The sequence below is a fragment of the Struthio camelus genome, chromosome 6, assembly GCF_040807025.1.
Source record: "Struthio camelus isolate bStrCam1 chromosome 6, bStrCam1.hap1, whole genome shotgun sequence".
NCBI lineage: Eukaryota > Metazoa > Chordata > Aves > Struthioniformes > Struthionidae > Struthio > Struthio camelus.
Window position 1 is genome coordinate 25088894 of NC_090947.1, and position 21867 is coordinate 25110760.

The 21867-nt window shown below is 35.8% G+C and overlaps 1 protein-coding gene across 7 annotated transcripts in view; it reads right to left on the bottom strand.

Moving 5' to 3' along the window:
• Positions 1 to 2590: 2590 nt before the first annotated feature.
• Positions 2591 to 21867, bottom strand: part of CSRNP3 (cysteine and serine rich nuclear protein 3) — a 112456-nt gene continuing 93179 nt past the window's right edge. For all 7 annotated transcript variants that reach the window (XM_068948754.1, XM_068948755.1, XM_068948753.1 and 4 more), the window contains 3 exons: positions 14207 to 14503; positions 11257 to 12704; positions 2591 to 3094 (listed from right to left, as the gene is read on the bottom strand). In XM_068948754.1, coding sequence (XP_068804855.1) covers positions 11661 to 12704; positions 14207 to 14503 — 1341 coding nt within the window. In that variant the 3' untranslated portion in view covers positions 2591 to 3094; positions 11257 to 11660. The remainder of the gene's footprint in view (positions 3095 to 11256; positions 12705 to 14206; positions 14504 to 21867) is intronic.

Genomic DNA, 21867 nt, shown 5'->3' on the forward strand with positions numbered 1-21867 from the left:
TCTACGTCCGTAGTGCAAAATGTTAGACTTAAGCTTTCCTTGCTACAATTCACAAAACTAAGAAGTAACTGTTGAGCGCTCAGGATACTTAAACATAGAAACAGATGTCTAGAAAGATGTGGACTTTCTTTTGGAGACTTAAAAAGAAAGTTAGAAAAGTGTATCTGAGTGGAATACGTGATCCTTTGACCAAATACTCCAAAAACACAGGAAAGCTTTGCAGTGACTAAAACATCTTACACTTTTTTCTTTAAAATATAACAGTAAAGCAGCAGTAAGAAAAATTGCAAGGGGTTCAAGTATTAGTCATTGCATATCTTTTCCATGCTTTGTTAGCATTACTCTGCAATATTTCCTGAAGAGTAAACTTCCTTGCAGTTTCTTCTGCAGAAGCAGATGTGCTTCTTGGCATAACTTGTTCTTCCAGCATGACTCTCTGGAGTAATACTGTACATTCTATATTGTTCCGCTGACTTTTATCTACTTGATGGTGTACTGTATGCATTTCTTTAAATATACTGAATTACTACAACTGAGAAATATGAGAAGCTGAAAGAACTTGTGGTCACTACTTCCTTCACAAAATGTTGAAGATTTTTTTTTAATTAGCCTTATGTGATTTTATGCATCTGATCAAGATTAAAATACTAGATGGAGATGTTGGAGGTGTGAGGTCAGTGGCTGGGTTGTCAGAATCATAGCCAGTCAGCTGAACTATTTGCAGAGGGGTTCCCATTATGGTTCTACTTTCTGAAAAAAATTCCAAGGAAGGAGCACGTAATCTTTTCTTCTTTTCTATACTTTGACCTATCTCCTACGTTCTTCAATTTGGGGCATCGTTTAGAAAATCTTTTGTCCAAAACTGCCTTTGTCTCCTCCATGGCACAATAGTATTTCAAGTCTTAGTTTAATTTTATCATGTTAAAAAAAAATGACTGATTTTATTAAAAGTATTTGATGCATTATAAATACTAAATCTTCAATTCAGGTTATCCTCTTAAGTGTTTTTAAAAGTATATTTTTAAAGTTAAATTTCCAATAGTTGATTCTGTCCTTTATAATCCAAATGTTAGTTTGACTTTCTATTTTTTAAAGGGTAGAAATAATAACTTTAGTGTGTCTTGCTTAAATGTTAAATTTCTTCACAGTTGGATGGAGAAATTAAAAGATGATTGCAACTGCCTAGAGGAAGCAACAAACTTTTAAAAGTAAAGCAGTATCACTGCGTAGGAAACCAGGAGAAGAAAAAGAATAGGAAAGGGGATTGGAGGATGGGGAAAGAGCTGTTTTAGAAATACTGCTTTCCAGTTGAGGTGCCATTCATCTGCGGAGAGGGGAATGGATCAGGATACCAGGATTTAAAACTGTACAGCTTTCCATACAGAGACTAGAAATTGCGCATTGCTTTCCCTAGATTTGGCAAAGGAACGTGAAATCCACTAAATGCTGAATGCTCTGCCCAGTCTGCTTCCTCATGAAATAGTTTTACATGATGAAGGTTCTGACTGGTTGGTTTTATAAAAGGAATTGCACTTAAATGTTGCTTAAAGCAGATCAACATTATATTCACAGACTGAAAAGCTAGGAAATGACGATTCAGCCATTTATATCCATGCAAAATAATTTAAAAAAAGAAGATGTTATTTATTTTCTGATAGATGCTGCCTCAGTTGCTTAGGATAGATGAGTTTCAGGAATAAATATGCTCGTGGGTAAGAAATAAGATTTATTTATTGAATAACATTTATGTTGCTAAAGTGACCTTTACTCCTAAAGCCATAATCTCTACAAAAAAGTAATCTCAAAGGTAGACATGTCCAATAGCACCCTTGTTTGCTTAATTTAAGTTTATGTAGGTTTTTCTATGTCCCTAATGCAGTTTCCTCTTTCTCTGCTCATTTTAATCTATGGCTTGCATGTCAAAACATTATTTTTCCTCTATCCTGGTTGCAGCTCAGGGCAACACGAAAAACAAATTTTGAAGTGCTGTTTTTATAAATGTCATAAAGATGGCATTTTAAATTATTGTCATAATAAAGGAATGTTAACCAGCAATTTTAAAAATAATAAGCTGGTTGTCCTGAAATCTAACAGTATGGCTTATATGCCTTTGTAGTTGCTGAAATAATGATGTGCTATATAAAATTGCTGAAAAAACGTCCACCAGAGGGAGCGATTGCAAAATTTTTTTTCTCTTTAACGTATGTTGAAAACCTTTTCCATTAATCTATAACCAAACTGATCAAATTTACTATGAAGTGTGTGGAGGAATTGCGTAGCTTATTCTGTTGGCCAAAGAAAAGTGTAGACAGTAGTGTTCCTTAAAGTGCAAGCAGATACACCAAACAAGGTATTTATATTCATTTCTTAAAAATGTTATGCTGCTTCAGTTGAAAAACATTTTTGAAACTGTTTCTTTTTATGCTATCAGACTATGGGCAATGGGAGAAATGCTAGAAATTTCATAGTGCATCTTTGAGAGGCCCTGTGTGGGTCTGGGGGAGGAGATGTAGTACTTACTAATCCTCGTACTGCTAGACAAGAGAGGAATGTCCAGACTGCACAGTAGAAATAAGATGCACCACTGATGTAACGTAGAAACCTGTTTTACTTCATTGCAAACAAATGGACAATATATATTGTACAATATATAATAAAAATACAGCCAATACAAGTGCCACTAATTAACAAAAACCCTAATGTTAAGACTTAAAAATGCTCATTTTTGTAATATATACACTGCAGTAATAAGCCACAATAAATACATCAAATTCCATATCATTCATAATAAATACTGAAAATATAAATACAGAAGAATACAGTTAATTTGAATAAATTATTACAACATAAGGTCTAGGTTACGTTCTGTTGAATATTACTGTAGCTTATATTACCCTTTGGCATCTTTGATGTTACAACTTTAAAAAAAGAAAAAGGAAACGTGTAATTCATGAAGCTGTAGAATTATTTTCATGTACGTATTTTAAGGTGAGCTTTCTTTCCCTTCACTTCTTCAAACAGTTTTAAAGTAGCAGTCCAATTAAAAATGTTGCTTTTCTGTTGAGACCGCCGTAATTTTAGCATGTAAGGTTATCTGTAATGGAAAATGTTAATTACTTCACATAATTATTTTTCTCAAAAATTGCTAAAGTTAGAAGTAGTGTACAAATTTTAAACATATGGCTGCAATTATACCACACTTTTACTAGTCCTATTTGAATAGATTACATGTCTGAAACACCATAAACTTAAATGCTTTTGAATCCATGCTGCAGTGTATTATTTACCGCTTGGCAACAAAAATTTCAAAAACAATTTTACATTCTTATGGGGATATACATCTATATATCTATAGATATATAGACATATATATATATATATATACACAGAGAATCTTTTGAAAGACAAGGCTGGAATAGACAGTGTAAATTTGACATAGTCTGTATTCATTAAAACAATGAAAACACTTATTGTAGAACTGTATTTTTTTTTTTTTTTTTTTTTTACAAAATTGCTATCTAATGTCCGTAGATGGAATCAAATCAAAATAACAAAATGCCCTGTTTTATGTTAATGGGTATTAACCAGCACATCTGTATTAACAAATTTATTTTCAAAAGGTTATTACACCAGAATGCAATATAACTTAAAAGATCAACTTTTATACTAAGACACTATTACAGGCTGAGGCTGTTAGGAACGGATTTGTAATCTACAAATTTTTACTATTTTTGCACTGTTAAATGTCTAACGCTTATTTTACATCAAACACTTTTTAAACATGTTTTACAAACTACACTTCAGACATATTTCCACAGAAGTGCCTACAGTCAGTCAATTAAAAGAAGGGCCCAGTGGCTAAAGCATTGTTACATGGGCATTGTTACGTGAGAACTAAAGTGGTGGTATTTTGTGTGTGATGGTTTGAAAAAAACAGCATGCTTTTTTCTGGTCTTGTTTTAAGAGAATCAGCTGCTGCTGCACATGATAAGGTAATCTTTTGAATAAGCTGAACATCTGTGCTCAATCTGCCTATCAGAAACCGGCAGATGGGTGGCTGTTTTTACAGTAATGCCCCAGTACCCCAGCAAGGCTGACTGTCACCCATAATCCCAAACCAAATTGCATACCTAAGTGGAGAAAGTGGAGAACTCCTTTAAAAAAAAGTTTAAGATGGAGAAACCTAGAGGAATTAGCTACCAGCTAAGCAGCTGTACAAAGTCTCATTTGAAAATCCCAAGCTAAATTGCTGGTGAGAAGGGCACCTATTTTTCCTTTGCCTTCAGTGCTTTTTGTATCTCAGAAATTGGTTATATTAGAACATGTGCCTGGGAGCCAAGTTAACTAAAATAGTATTAAACATGCCTTTGCAGTTGACAGAGACAAAGAGGAGATACGGTAGTGGTGTTTCTGGGGGTTTTGTCCTCTTTTGTTTTGTTATTTTTACCCCATGCTGTTGGATAATGTTTTATTTAATGTTCATCTACATCCAACTGCTACGTAAAAATGACATTTCCTGTCTGCAGTGAGTTCATGGTTCTGTTTTAAAATGTGTTAATTAGTATAATTCATATAATTTTTTAACATGACGTAACTCGTAGTGAACAAATACACTTCCCTCCTTGCTCCTTTTTTTTTGGTTATGTTTTCTTTTGTCCTCTGGAAGAAAAAAAAATTGTTCTTTTCACCAATCTACCTCTTGCCTTCTTCCTTCCTTTCCTCTGTATTGTCCTTTTGGTTGTTCCCCTTTCTCCTCCCAGGGTCTAGCCACCCACACCCCAAAGAATTATCTTGATCCTTGGGTTAGAATAGTGGTATTGATTTATGTCTTCCATCATTCTTCCTGCCCATACAGAAAAGCTAATCCAGTCTTCATAGGTTGTTGAAAAAGTGCACAGTTAGCAAAGCACACATGTGAGACAAACATCTTTTGACTTTGTTCCATTTGACATTCGTAACAAAGCTTAAAAACAAAAAAAAAAAACAACTTGCTAAGATCCAAATGAAAATAACTGAGCAAAGAAATGGAAGTTTTTTTCCTAGCCTGGATGAAAGACTATCTTAATCTTCCCAACTGAGCAGTAACATTACAGAGTATCATGAATATGGTTCTCCAGTTGGTGGGACCTTCTACATGCTAGGCATTGTCCTAACCATGAAGCCTATGCAGTAGTAAAGCCACACACATTGTAATTTTCCCCTTTTTCAGATCTAATTCACTTCCATTTTACAAAAGGGCATTTACATTAGGGAAAAAAAAGTTTCAGAGTGGTAGTTTTAAGGAAACTTTTTGTTTCTGTAGGTGATGGTTTTCTGCTTTCCCTTATTTTGGATTTTTCATCCTGTGCTACATCAAGAGCGACACTCTTCCCCTAGATCTGTGCAGGTCAGAAGACAGTGAGGACCTTGTACCGTAAGTCTACAGCTGGTGAAGGTAGGTTTCCTTCCAGCTTGTTTGCATGTCTGCAGACTCTCCCTCTCCACGCCCTGTTGGGATCAGCCCCAAAGTCTCTCTATTCAGAGCCAATGGGGGCTGGCTTTCACCAAAGCTCCAATTGATCTGTGTGCTAATGTTAACTGAAACATAAAAGTAACTCTTCTAGCTAAGTCAAGGATAGTACAGAGGACACGAGAGTTGCCCTCACGCACATTTCCAACTTTTTTGAATGAAAAGCCCTATTGTAAAACAAACCCAGTTCAGAGACTAAGGTGAAGGGAGGAAAGAAAAAAGCTACAAAACACTGAGATGTCTCATAAGTTGGATGTTCTTATAACAAAACTTTGATATCAGCTAACAGGGTGTTGGAAAGTTCTGAAGGGTGTTTTTTTAGCTTTCCTTCTCCTTAAGTGATAGCAATGACCCTGTGGCATATTTACTAGCAACTAAGTTAAAAACTGCCTCTGATTTGGGAGGGCTAAGAGACAATGGACAGGAAGCACTTAGGAACAACTCAAGCACATGTTCGCTGAGATGTCTTTACAACTAAATCACACTTGTTCATCACTTCACAATGGTCTTGCTGTGGATTGCACATCTCTCTCTTGGAGAAAATGGACAATTATTAATTAGCACATAGTGATTACTGAGAACAGCAAAATTAATTCAACAAGGTACATTGTGTTTTAAAAGAAATTTCTGGAAACATTCAAAAAGGCAAATGTTGAGATTTCTCTTACTAAGGAATATGTTAATGAACTACACTCCATGTTTCTTCTATTTTCTGAAAAATAACAGTAATTTTCTACTATTTTAAAAAAATAGTAAATTTAATATTTTTAGAAATAAATTCTATAGAATATATTCTCTGAGTTAATTTGTTTTTTCTATGTATTTTACATCACATGTTCTGTAACCATAATAAAGTAGAGGATACTCTTTAGCCCTAGTAAGAAAGCTTAACATCCCTAAACACTTAAGGATTTCTCATATCATCCTCTATAATGTCTGTTCCTGACTCCTTCAGGAAATTTAACAACTGGCACAATAATTAAGCCCAGATCATGACATTGCTTTACAGTATAGACCACAGTATAGACACGAGTTTCTTATTTAGCAAATGCCCTTAAAACAATATTGTGGGTCCAATGTCTCTTTTGCTTTAGCACTGAGTAAGGGCGCCTCTTGCCTCAGAGGCAGCCTAGGCATGGCGTTTTGACTGAATTATTAAGCTGGCAAAGAAGGAAGGCTGCTTTTGCTGCCCTGTGTGATGGTGTAGGCAAACTACAGTCTTGCTGCTCTAATGTTAAGCAATCAATAGGTAAATGTTATATATTAAACATATATTTTATTGTAATTTTCCCATTTTTACCTTGAACTTTGTTATTAAATTTTCTGCTCTTTAACTTGGTCCCAGGAAAGAAGAGCTTGCTTTCGCTGTTTCTTGTCTGTGGTACAATTTCTATTCACTTTTGAGCTGGACTGGGCTGGACTGGGAAAGTGACTTAGTTCGTACTACAGAAATTTAGTTATCATGCCAAAAAGAGGTGAATGCTATTTTGGCTGTTCTACAGAATTTTGTTTTAATCACTGCACATCCAAGTTCCTTACAAATCAGAGCACAGAGAAGGGGAGTGACAAAGCTGGACAAAAGCAAAGCCAACAACAGAGCCCAGCTCTCTTCTGTCCTAGCCTAGCACTCTGTTCAGTAGATCACATTTTAGCAAGAGGTCATGAACATCTGAAATAGTCAAATCCATAGCACGTTTTCTGTTTTCTGCACAAATGTATGTATACAATCTTTATCAAGCTAATGGGGTTTACTGAAGATGATGATAGACTCCCAAGTACTGTGGGGGTGCTACATGATTGGTTTGTTAGGGCATTTACTGAAATAGGACACCCAGGTAAATGGAGAAACTGGATCTATAGCTGTTAGCAATCCAGTGAGTAATACCACCATGAACACAACACACAATTTCTTTAGAACTTGTACAAAAGGCAGGATAATATTTTTAATTGACTCAGAACAATTTAACAGATCAGTGAGAGGGCTGAACCATATTTATAGCAAGTGAAGATATACTGTGAATATACTGAGATATACTGAAGATCTACTGAGACGTGAAGATTATACTGAGAATAATCAAATGACCTTTAAAAAAAATGATAGAGGTTAACTCAAATTCTGAATCATGATCAGCAAGTTGTGTGAATGCAAAATAGTAAAACTTTCTGATCTGAAAAGCATACAGCTGATCGGGAATTTCAGTTCCAGTTTCACCTCTAACATCAGTTATAAACTGACATAAACTTTAACAATGCATTTCCCAAGAGAGTCAAAGTTCAAATTATGGGGAAAAAGTCAGTTTTATGTGCTGTTTCAGTGATTTTTAGTGTGGAAATTCTATTTTTTTCTTACAGAGGGACATGCTTTTCTTCTCATTACTAATTTTTCTGAACTGCCTCTATGTAATCATGAATTGTCTGCTAGTTTATTATCTGCCTTCTTACGAATAATTATTTGTAGCTAAATACCTTGGGAAATAAAGCTGATACAGCTATCAGTAAACATTTCGACAAATGATATGCCAGATCTATTCAGAAGCACACGCTGCTCTATGGTTATCATTTACTAACATAACTAACTCTTAGCACACAGAAATAAGCCTAACCATAAGGAAAGGCGTGGTTATCAACATTAATGATAATTACCTGGGAAATGGGACACATCATATATTATTATTTATAAGCCCAGAAAAATGAAACTAAAAAATTCTCCATCCCATGATTTATTAAGCCTACTTTTCCTTATATGATGACTCTTATCTTCCTTCTAAGCAAAACTTGAAAGTCTAACCAAGGGGTAGGTTTCTAGAGCCTACTCTCAATTTCACAGCCCAATTAGCATATCTACTTTGGTTAGGACTGTGATTATTTTTTCACGCTGGTCTATTTATAAATGCTAGAAGAGTTGTCTGGGGAACAGGTGTAGCCTATATTAACAGAAGATGGGGTTCTTTTTTTTTCCTCAGTATAACAACAGTTTTATATCTCTTAGAAGGCTTGTTAATAATTTTAGTATAGCTACCAGGAAATTTCTGTCGATTATTATAAACAAAGATTTCACTTTTAAACTTGTTGCAAGAATTAAACAAGATTTCTTTCGTTTGTATCCTGAAATCAAATCTGGATCATGAAACAGCAGATCAGCTGAAGAAGGACAAAACGAGAGTGTTACTATCAATCATCTACACTAGTCTACACCATGGCCCAGTAATTAAGACTCTTTTCTCAATATTAATCTTTACTAGGCATATTTTATTTTTCAACTCTCATGAACTAGCTCCTTTAAGCAAGGGGAAATAGTGTAGCCAAAGCTCTTTATATAGCCACTGCCTTCTTTACCCCTCACTGTTTCGGCTACTTGTCATCCTGTGCAGCGTGCTTTAGAGAATTTAGCTGTATTCATCTCTGATGCCACAACGGCATAGAAGATATACATCTAGGTACGCAGAAGTTGATACAGATGCTAATGTTACGGAATTCTGGCTCTGAAGCCTGTGCCAATGGAAATATTAAAAAATCACCATCTCAGTATTTTAAAGCTAGCTGAGATGTATTTTATAAAGTTATTTACTTACTGTGCTTGCTAATATTATCAAGGATGTTTTTCATGTGAAAGCATAGGGACCAAGAAAGTAAGTTTCTTATTGCTCGGTAAGGGGGTGAATAATGAAACACAAATATTTCATTTAACTTTCCCCTGAGAGTAATACCCTGGTGAAGTGTGCATGAGCATATCCTCCAGTGGCCAACACACACTGAGGTTAAAAAGCGGCTCCTGATTCATAGCTACTCTTCCAGCTCAAGTAGTAGGGATTTGTGCTTTTGGTGCTGGTGTTGATTGAGTAAGATTGCCAGATTTAAGCCTACTGTTAATGCAAGATGCCTATATATAGAGACTTGTTATATTTGCCTGTAAAATATCTTGAATAGAGTTATACAGTTTTCATTCTTACATGCAGAACTTTTCATGAACGGTTCCTAACATGTTTCTCTTTAAAAATAAAGGTGGGTATTTACTCTATAGAGTGGAGAGTACATGCATTTACCTGGCTACTCAATCTTTAGAGACAGAGGCTAGAGTATTCTGTGAATAAGAGGAACAGAGCCAAGGAACTGCTGAACAGAGAATCAACCTGACTGCACTTTCCCAGGAGTTGGAATACTTTGCAAATGTGGATCCAGTCCCTAGAGAGCTAGGACTTTTTAATGCAATTCTTATAAAGATAAAACATGTAGGACTTGGTGTGGAAACAAATAAATAAATAAATAAATACCCTTCCTGGCTACTACATGGAGTAAAAAGCTTTTGCCAATTTATGTAAAAATAAAAACTGGAAATCATTGTGCACAGATTTCATTAAAAAACAGTTAAGTCGCCTTATTTTTTAAAAAGCAAGTTTAAGTCTGGCCATCATTTCTACTGGAGTACTGTACATGTTGTTATAAAGAACTTCTAATCAGAAGAGTCACTGTTACAGAGCTAAAATTTACACTGTGTTTACCTGCATACTGCTAGCCATTTAGATTTGACTAGATAAAAGTTAAGATGCTGATCCTTAATTCAGCAAGTAAGACACGTCTACATTTCAAACTACTGGGTAAATAATAAATAATATTTCAGCATTAGAACAAAAATATCAACACAGATTTTGAAATTAAAATAAGGCAGGGCAGAATTTTCAGTGTACAGAAAAACAGGCTCCTACATCTCCTTCTCTAGAAGAAAGCAACTTCTGTTAATAACTTCTTTAAGGTTGCACCATAGTAGGTCTTGTAATTCCCTTCTCATTATAAAACAAAGAGAGTACAAGGTAACAGATATCCATATGATGCATTTGATAGTTTGCTTGCAAACTGTCACAGATACGTAATTTCTGAAGCTATGTTCCTCCTTGAATACGCAGGTTTCCTGCATCTAATTAGCCCAAGCAGCTCTGTAAATCTGGGATACGATCAAGAGTAAACAAACAAAAAGGCAGCCTTATATTTTCTAAAAACTGCTAAATATTTAGGAACACCTAGACATTCGCACACTGTTTTCCATGCTTCATTTAAGCTGTGATCGGCAAGCTTGGCCTTTATAAATTGCTTGCTGACATATTCATAAGCTGGCTTGGGAAAATTTACCTTTTTTTTTTGTTGTTGTTGTTACAATGAATTTTAGGATGCCGTTATGTTACATGTACCTCAGATTCTGGAGCTATGGCATTTCTCCAAAATAGTTCACAGTTCCCATAGTTAATAAAGTATGCAAAATGGCACTAAAGTGCATATTTATATCTGAATGTTTTGTAGGGCTAAAAGGTGCTGTGCAAGCTTAAACTACTGCTTTGCCATTATATACAAGATCATTTTTCTTTGGGGAGGGGGAGGTCAGTTCTGAGAATGCCACTGATTCAAATTTTAATGGCAGATTGTCTACCTTTCATCTTTCTAGAAAATGTAAATGCCCCCTTTCTGACTCTTCTGTTTGTCAAAAACAGTAAAAAGAGAAAATAGTACACTCTAAAAATGCATTTCAAGATAAATTACCAGGAATGGCGTTAAAAAACAAAACAAAACAAAAAACATGGTACTCCAGATGAAAAGGATGGACATGCTCTTTGTTACTAGATATGGATCTTCTGTTCAAATGAAAATGCTGTTCATTTTTATCAAAACATGAGTACTAAACTACCATAAATTAAATACATACAGTACAGAACAATTAAAACATTTTGTACAGTAACTACTTTTACATTAAAACTCACCATCTTTCCAGATATGTTGAAAATCAGGACCCTAAACGTGATTATTTCAAAGTACCTTTTTTTTTTTTTTTTAAACAATCTTGCACAGGCCCGACAATCAAAAACATGAAGCGTTGATTCACAAAGCTTGGCAGGGTTCACATACTTTGATAGGTAGGCTACTTTGAAATTATATTTTTAACTTATACTTTTTTGTTTTAAATCAAAAGACAGTGTCTCTTTTTTAACTCTTTACATGAACTGTTTTTTGCAATGCCACTGCCAATATATCTCAAAAAAAATAGTGTCTGGAACGTTGACCATAGTCCAAGTGTTGGCTACATCTTTAAAAAAACTGTAAGCTTCTAGGAAATCCAATTTGAGTGCATTTAATAAAGGAATTCAGTCCTAGAATAATGTTAATATTAAACAGGTACCGTTTCTACCACTGGTGACTTGATGCACTCTTCGTGCAGTCTGCTCTTTTCTGGGAGGTTTAATGAAGTCTCAGGAGGGTGCTCTTGTATATGACTGTCACCATTCAAAGCTGAAACAAATCCATCTTGAGAGGGACCTTTCAAGTATGAGTGAAATTCCACTTGAGGGTGGCTTGGCCTATGTTCAGTGTATAAACTGTTACATGGAGCACTGTTATCACCTTCAGCTGATGAGCAGCAAACAATCACAGAGGGGTTTGGAGAAGGGTAATGAGGGCTGCTAAAAGTTTCCTCTGATTGCCGCGTGTAGTCAACAAACTGTTCTGATGTCATGTTGTAAGGCACCAGAGAAAGGCTACCATTCTTGACAGCATCTCTTTCCGAGTAAGTCTCACCAATCTGGTTAGGAGCGCCAGCAATATGGTTCTCTATTTGGTAATACAGATTTGAAGAGTTAGTGTAGTATGAGGCATTTTTAGAGTGGTTTTCATGCACAGCAGTGCCATCAGAGTAGCAAAGGACAGAAGGAAGAGGCACCATGTCAGCATGGGAGCCCATGCTTTCCACAAAATCATCTGCTTTTTCTTCCTCCTCCTCTTCTTCCTCCTCTTCCTCCTCCTCTTCATCATCATCTGATTCGCTAGGGGCTAAACTTTGTGTGCTAGAATCTGTAACACCACTACAAAAGCTACTCCCATCTTCCTCTTCCTCGTCTTCTCCTGGGCAGTCCAAGTCCTCAGCTGACGGAGAATGCATAACTGCAGCCTGAGGTTCAGGTTCAATCTCAAAATTCTCTGCAATTGAATAGTCAGCTGGATGGGGTCCTGGACTCACAGAACTAGTGTGTGCACTTATCTCACTGTGGCAGCCATTTAGTGCAGGAACTTGCTGCTCTCTGTTCTTCTCCAATTCAAGTTTCATTATTGTGTGCAAAAAGTGAGTCCGTACACGGATAGGATTAAATTCAATTCTACCAGCTGTATTGCTACACCCTTCTTTAGTGCAACCACATGGAAAAGACATACGATCCACCTTTTAGGAAAAAAAAAAGCTCAGATTAACAATGCTTATCATAAACCTGGTGTTATGACAGACCCTAGACAGCCTAGAGAAATAAAACAGTGAAGTAGGATTCACCTGAGAAGTACTCGTGAGAATAACCCAAAATAACAATAATTCAGATGGTTAACCTTGGAGTTAGCAATACTGCAAGAAACAGTAAGGCATGGATTTATAATGTTGCACAATAGGAAAAATATGTTTTCGTTTCATAGCTGTACACATTGCACAGTGGAACAAAGAATACACAGTTTTTCTATTTATGGCTCTGCTACAGCTACACTAAATGTTGTGTTCAAATCCTGACAAAATCACTAGCAGAAAAACAAGTTATCAAATTTGATGAAAATCATGGAAATCAGAAACCTAATGAAACATGAATTATGTATAAAAAGCTTTATAAAGTTTCCAGTAGGGGGACACCTGACCACAGGAGGTAGGAATGGAAACTTGAATATGTTTTAAAAGACATTTCAGTGAATTGTAGATGCAATGTTATAAGCTCAACAGACTGTGGGCAGAACTTACGCATTTAATAACGCCTATCTTAAATATCTAAAAATGTGAGTGAATCCACAAATCAGGCAATTCAATCAGATGGCTTAGGGGCTGTGATTTTTCATCATCTACGCTATGATACCTAAGCATCAAATATAATGGAGAGGAGAACCAAATAAAGTGTCTAGTCTATCTGATCTAGTCCAGACACCTGAAGATGAAAACAAACAGCAAAGGAAGGAATACATTATTTAGAACAGCAGAGAGAGTTTTGCTTGGATTTACGTGATTATGAAAAAAGTATTCATGAAGAAATCAACTCAGGTACTAACACCTACTCAAGAGAATTAGTGGACACATCTTTTAAGGGACGTTTTGGAACATTTAAAGCTGTACATAGGAGACCATGTAAATGTGTGACATACATAAAATACCTTTTCAGTTCAGAGAGGAAAACTGCATGACATATTAGTGGTTGTACTCTCTTTTTCTGATATTTGCATGTTAAGTAAGGGCAGTATCACAGGGTTTCATTTACTGCTTCTTACTGAGTTTGGATTATAATTCACATTTGAACGATATGTGAACTATCTCTAGACTAAAAGCTAATATCCCTTCTGACATCTGCAGGCTACTGATTCTTCTCTTGCCTCCATTTGAACGTTTAGACAAAGGTCAAAGAAGAACGTGAGGAGCAGTGTATTTGAATGTGAATGAAAAAATACCACCTAAATGTTTATACCTAAACCAATTGTAACATAAATAACGTTTTTAAGGAGATAGGTTTGTACTGCGCACAGTAAACTCTTAAATCTGGGCCTTAAAAAACTAGTTTGAGATCCACAAGCATCATCATGTAATAATTCATCTAATGATTTTCCATAACATGTTTACTTACCACTTTAACAACAACAAAAATACATGCACACCCACCCACCCCTTGTTATTTAAATAATGACAACAATATAGATATTTACCTGACATTTTATGCCTGCAAGACTGCAAGTACAAGTTTCCGGATCACAGAACACACGGCAGTCACAGCCACAATCTTCTCTGGACAAGCGGATAGCCCGCAGCTCGTGTTTTTCTTCCACATCAATCTTCTTCACCCCAGAAGCTCGTAACAGTGCCCTTCGCTTTTTTGTTGGCAGAGGTTGTAGAAAGAAGTACTCATCTACTTCAGTGTTGTCTAGATCAATATCATCATCAGAAATGTCATCCAGTGTCAAGGTATTAGCTTCTTCAGATTCCACTGTACCATTCTTTGTCATCTGTAATACAGAACAATTAACATAATGTGTAGACTATACTTACAAATATGTGGCATATATGTAAATGCGTGTAATGAATTACAAATGTAGAAAGTCATATGTAAAAATCCTATTGCTTGTCATGCTTTGTTCTGGTCTCCACAGCTGTCAGCAAGTTCTATAATATAATCACAGATAGGGATGAGAAGGCAATTCATTTAATTAAATCTGCATTTTTAGTTTCAGTTGTCATGAAACTGAATGTCTTCTAAATCTCCAATTTCTTAGCTGTTCTTTATGTCCTTTATCATAGGCTGTAGTTTGGCAGATATCATGACTTTATAAGATTCCAGCCTTCAGGATATTTCTGCATAAGATAATTTTTCTGAGCCCTTAATTTATTTTAGTTCCTATTTCTGGGCACTTTGTAATTCTTCATTATCCCTCTTGAGCTAGTAGTTCTCCTACCAGCACTGTTTCAGATTAGGTTACATCAGAGATTTCTAAAATGACGTATTTTATGTAGTGTTCTCCGTCCTGTTCCTCATGTAGCCCAACAACCGCCCAATATTTGCTATCTGTACAGCTGAGCAGTATTTCCACTGAAGTGTTTGGGCAGATGCCTGTATCTGCTTATTATTTCTGAATCTGTAAATCGCTTAATTTTACCTACTTTCTACCTCCATTACTTCTTATTTATTTGCAATGAATTTCATGCTGCTCATGCGTATAGCTCTTCTGAAGTTCTTTATAGTCTTCTTAGGTCCTGAAAATAACCTAAATAGCTTTGTGCCATCATATATTTTAGTGCTTCACTAACCAGTCCAGATTATTCTTAGGTTGCTAATGAATAAACTAAGAAACAAAGGAATGTGGTGTTAACCTTTTCTGGGGGATCTTGAGAAAAGCTTTTAGACAATTTGTGCTTGTTTCCTAACGAGATGAATTTTTGACCGTCTGTAAATAAGAGTTCCCTAGCACTATGAGTTCCCTAAACTATCTCCTACGTATAGTTTTCCTCTCAAATCTTTTAAAAATTGTTTCAAAATTAAATGACCATTAGCATCAAGCATAAAACTCCAATACCGCTTTCATGAATTAGCACACTTCAGTGCACATGCTTGTAAATCATTTCTTATAGAAAGGTGTGTATGTATTCAAGGAGAAAAGAAAAAGATGAAAAAGGCCACATTCTTTCATCTACTGTGCTGAGGAAAGGGTAACCTTCCTACCCATGGTACAGCTGGCTTGCTATATCTGCCATATTATAGAGCTAGAGATTTTATTAAAGTTCTTCTGAAGAGAAAAATTGTTTCAGAATCAAAAGAATAGCAAGCGCTAACAAAATTTTGAGACGGATGGTAACGTTCGCTACAAGGAGATATATTTTCTCAATCTCAAGTTATGCATACTGAGCATAGTACCATGTAGCAAACATTTGTAGCAAGTGCAGTTATATGACTGTTTTGTCATGAAATTAATGCTTATTCTTTGATTATAGTTCTATGAAATCATTGTGCTTAAAATGGAAGAACAAAAAAAGATATTCCCAACGTTCACTGTGCACTCAGCAATGTTTTGAATTGAGGCTACTGACTTACACTAGCAGAGCACGTGGACCCATCCATACTTTTGTAAATAGGATATGATATAAATTATGTGATATTTGTACACTGGTGAAATCTCAAGTGTTGTTTGCATTAAAACACTGTTTCATCATGGGCATCACCATGACCTCAGAAAAATGGCTCCCAGTGAATGCAATTTGACTGTTTCTTACCTATAGAAAAATAAGCATTCAAATTAATTCTGTTTGCTTTATTAAGCTGCAGAAAATTTCAGCTTGGCCCGTTATCCCAAACAGGTTTTCAGACACAAGTTTCACACAGAGATATAATACTGAAGTCATAGCTACTGTTTCCTGTTTTTATGCATTTCAGTGTTAGACGTTGAAAAATTATCACTATGTAGTCAACTGTTTTTTCCTACTAAATCCTGTCACCTCTGCTCCGTACGCTCCATTTAGCTATGATTACAAGTAAGACAGCGGTCCTGACTCTTACCCATATCACTGTTTCTGCTTTTTTAATGTTCCCAACTGGGTTAGGTATTTTAATTTTCCCATTTATATTAACAATTTGGCCTTTCCACAACCTTCTGGACTAGAGCTGTCACTTCATGGCATAATTGAATTAGTCAACAGTGAATTTCTATTGACTTTTTACTGTCTTTGTGATTGCAGTTTTGTGTTTATAGCAACTGGATACAGCAATCACAGAGAAAAAAGATTACTCAGCTATTTCCTTGTAAAGTCAGGTTAAAAGCAATACCCTTTGAGAAGAAGAGTTCCAGTATCATGACTGGTGGTGCTTACATATTGTGTCAAGACTATACATTACACTACACAAGGAAAAAATCTCCTTAGCATCAGTAATCATTCATTCCTTTGGCAATTCAGAACATTCATGCAGAGGTGTTCTGCCATTTCCACAGCTCTGCATTATAGGCATTACTGTTTCCTTCTCTTTCCAGTGTACTCTCTCTCCTTAACTACCGCCTTCAGAGATTTTAATGCCTTCATTTTATTTCAGATTTCATTTTGTTTACCATGGCTGTAATCCCTATAATGTTCAAACCCCTTAATGTGCATATACTTCCAGTTCTTTCTTTATCTTAAATGCAGGCATTTTCAGAATGTCCTCTCAAACTACCTTTATATTTTTTCCTACTCTATTTTCTATTATTCAGCTTTTTTGATAGGGCCTAGGAAAAAAGGGGAAAGAGCTCCCTAATCAGTTCTGCCTGACCCTGGGGCAACGGAGAGATTATTTACACCAGGTACTTTGATGTATTACAGTTCAGTGAGTTAGGAGAGAAGCTAATATTAGAAGTCTTCCCTTTTCTATACAATCTATAATGAGAGATCGGTAAATCCACGGATTGATTAAAATCATCTTGAATTAATTGCCTGAAGCTAGTGTGTGGGAATACCCCCATTATATATGCAACTTAGCCTGAATGTTCAAATCCAGAATGCCATCCTTTGAACAGATTACAGATTTTTTTTTTTTAATTTTTCCTTTTTTGTTAGTTAGGAACAGCTAAGTACAGTATATTTATGTTTCTTTGCTTTCTTTTTTCATTCAATAGGAGAATGACCTAAGAATTCTGATTTCTCCAGATAAGACAGTTTAAAATACAGATGGCTCAAACCACTTCTTAAACAGATCACTGTTATTTAATTGCCTATCAGAATTTAAAATTGAATTGGGGAAGGGGGAAGAATTCTGATCCAGTCCATGCTTCTGTAATTATTTTTGTATTTTATTTTATGACTATTTGTTAAAAATTAAATTTCAGTCCTAGGAGCAGAGGGCTTTTACCTCTGAGGAGAATGCTGCAACTGCTCAACTTACAAAGGCACAAACAAAACCATACCAAACCTGTCGTGTTCCTCCCACCCCGTAAATCTACACAGCAGAAAAGCATTAAGGAGTACCTACCAGTCAGATGCTGAATACTGCATGCAGCCAGCAGACCATAAAGTCAAATACCAGGGCATCAAGTGAGATTAGACAGCAGTTTGCAGTTTCAGAGCACTTTAGCTCATCCCGAGTCCTTGGCTGGATTACTCTGCACTCTTATTAGTCAACAAAAAAGTCTACAAAATCATTATTTGGAATGGAACAGTACAGTTTTTTTAAAATATAAAACTGCATTTTGTTGTATCCTCTGGTTTTTTTCTCAAATTTGTCACCCAGAGAACAAATGCTAATGGTGCCCATTATAGAAAAATCATGTATGTTCTAGTTTCTCTTTAGAAATACCACACTGAAAAAATGACATGCATTTGTGAGGCTTCTCAGGGGCTGAGAATATGGGGGTAACCACTAACTAAGAGAGATTTATTATCCAGAATGGGAAACATGGACACGCACAATTTTTCAGATCTCGCACAAAACACAAGTTGATCTCAACTATTCGAACAATAAACCAGATGTTACTTCTATTTTTGCTTTGGAGGAACCAAAATTGAAAAATTCACCTTCAGATGCAAATTCTGTAAATGTTCAGATCTAGGGTTTTAGTTGGAGCCTACTGATCTTTCTTCATTTAACAATCTGTAATTTTCTGCCTAGCATATTCACTGCTTTTAGCTAGGAGCTTGAACATACTGTCTTTTGGTAACAAGAATGATAACAACTCATAAATCTTTCAGATTATCACCTAATTACTGTGTTTACTTCAGATAGCCCAAGTGAATAATTCTATTATCCGCTGACACATAGATTATGTGCAAAGATGACAATATGGTTTGGACTCAGAATCACAGAACAGTTGAGGTTTGAAGGGACCGCTGGAGATCATCTAGCCTAACACCCCTGCTCCAGCAGGGTCACCTACAACACGTTGCCTAGGATCGTGTCCTGATGGCTTTTGAATATCTCCAATATCTCAGGGAAGGAGACTCCACAACCTGTTTGGGCAATCTGTTCCAGTGCTCAGTCTCCCTCATAGTAAAGAAGTTTTTCCTCACGTTCAGACAGAACTTCCTGCATTTCAGTTTGTGCCTGTTGCCTCTTGCCCTATATAGCTGGGCACTCAAGTCTCTTACCACAAGCCCGCACTCAGAGCACTGGGTTATCCTCTCAGTCTTCATTTTACTGTTTGATTTTTTAATACCCTCCCTTTAAGTCAGTATTTCATAGATTAAATATGGTCAGAATGAGAATAACTGATCAATCAAAATATCACATAGTTTGATTAGCAGCCAATACTTGCTCCTAATGGACTTCAGTGTACTTCTGCAACCAAATAGACAGGAGCTACAATATCAGTCATACAATATCTCTGCATCAAATGATCAGACGGGGAAATTTTTTTTTGTTTTTGTGACTGGTTCTTTTTGCCCGGCAGAGGAAACACCAAATATGTGACACAACCACAGATGTAAAGAACGAAATTAATACTTCAACGAAAGGTTGAGAAAAGCAAGATTCGAACATATCTCATACAAGTGATTGGGTAACTACAGAAGGAGAAAGATTATAAAGGATCATCAAATTACATTTTCCTACTCAAAATTACAGGGGGACATTAAGTTCTCCTGATTGCGATAACATTGCTTATCGGAATTAAACTTTGGCATATAGATGGGTAAAAGTTATCACCTAAAGGTAAATTTCATGACAATCCGTATGTGAAGTCCTTGGGCGAAATTCACTTCAGTCCTGTAAAACCCGAAAAATTTAGGTTAGACACCTAGCACCTTTGCCTGACCTAACTGGAAATTATTCCTTACAATTTCCTACACTGGACACCAACACAAAAAATATACTTCTGGTTTCTGCAGTTTTCTCTAGGAAAATTGAACATCTGCTCATTTTAATTCTGCCTGTTAGAATTGCTGGCTTCCATTTGTACCGTCCAAGTGTAGAAAATAAATAGTTCGTGACTATGTACACTAGAAAGAATACAGCCTTGAGTCAAAGATTTGTGTATGTTCCTAGGCAGGACTAGAAAGCTGAAATTTGAACACTCTGTCCTAATACAAAGCTAATTTACCAATTACTGACAGTTCCATCATAGACCCGAATGAATTAAGTTCATTCATGTATGTCTAATGCAGTTAGTATGCTGCTACTTTCTTTTCTTGGAAATTGCTGAGCATGCACCTTCATATGCACCATCATAATCACAACACTTAGGTTTCTTCAATAGCTTTTTACCTAGCTTATAAAGAAATCACGAAAAAGCATTTCAGATTTCAGAGATTTTCAAAGTAGCTATTCAAGGATTATACCATTCCTTGCCAGGTATTCCTGCACATTCCCTAATGTCTTATGGAGATAAAAAAGACAGGAAAAGGGCTAGAATTTTTTAAAATATATCTTTTTTTTAAAAAAAGCAAAAAGACTCCTAGAATAATTCTGGTCAGAGGCAAACGCACATCCTTTTCTGTTTGCATTTGTCCTGTTTTCAGAATGAGAACAATCTCTGCTGTTTCATCTATCAGTTCACAGATCCATGAGCCTTAATATTATTAGGGTCATGCTAATTATTTTAATGCATCTTCATTTGAGGAAACATTATGAGTAAGCAGTAAGGAACATTCCAGCTAATTTACTGTGCTTACTCATAATGTCTCCTCAAATTGCAACATATTAAAGTAAAGCCTACCTTGTACCGTTCATCCTGACAAGATGGCCTTTATGCCCACACCGCCATTAGAATTTTCACACTCAGCTGCTAATAGTGTGTATGCCACAACCAGCAGCGTCTGCACCAAAGTGCTGGTGCTAAATGGCTAAGGTCACTTGAAGATGATTTTAACATCTTTCTCGGATTTTAACTGAGAGAAGTTTCTTATTTGACTCTCTACTTCTAGCAAGTAAAACAATAAACATACAGTCTCAGTTCTCTATATTACTGTATATCTATTTTTTAACAAATTCTACAAGAGATAGTGCTCTCTACCTATGGACTTGAATAGTTTAATTTAAAGGAAAAAATTAACAAACTAGGAAAACCAAGATTAAAAAAAAAATGAAAATCTCTTTCCTTTTGCATGTGGCTTTTCAAACAAACAAAAAATAATTTTTGAACAAACTTTGCCTTACTGCAGTTTCTCATTTTCTTCATTTTTCTTTGCAGATGTACAGAAATTTAGATAAAAATCCCTATCAGTATGTTTCAAATAAAGATCATAATCACTGACATTATCACCGTAAAACTCTACAGCCTTTCCTTTTTGTGCTTTTTTAGAACTCATGCAAATGGCAAAACAGCTCTTCCATCTCTGTAACAGGAAATCAGCAAGGCCCAATAGTCATAAGCAAATAAAACATCCTCAGCGCTTTACAGTGATTCTTCAATATAAATCAACGATTTCAGATTTGGGGAAGAAAGGTGTTTTCATTATAGGAGATTAAAAAAAAAAAAAAAAGAAGGAAGTGTTCTGTTTCCTTTATATATGCTCTGCAGTGAAAAGAAGTATTTTACTCTACTGAAGATTTAACACTAAATAGACGCCACAATTTTTAAGACGCTCTCAGGATTCTGAAGATTTAACCATGATTTCTTAATATCTGAATCTGAAACTCTGGAGTCAGTTTACTAGTCCCAGAGAGGCTAGTAAACCATTCGCATATCAGTTGCTGAGGATCAAGGAAAAAAGAATCTTGGCACTGCTGAATTAAGCGTAGGGTAAGAATTTTTCCATTTGAGAAAAGGAAACAATTAAGACACAGGGAGGAATGCAAATTAGGCTTTCATTATTCACTCAATACTTATGAAGAGATTTTGCAGGAGTTTAACATTCAGAGTAGAGATTATCATCCACTTAAGTATTCATGGTGCATGAGAAGACATGATAGGGCAGATGG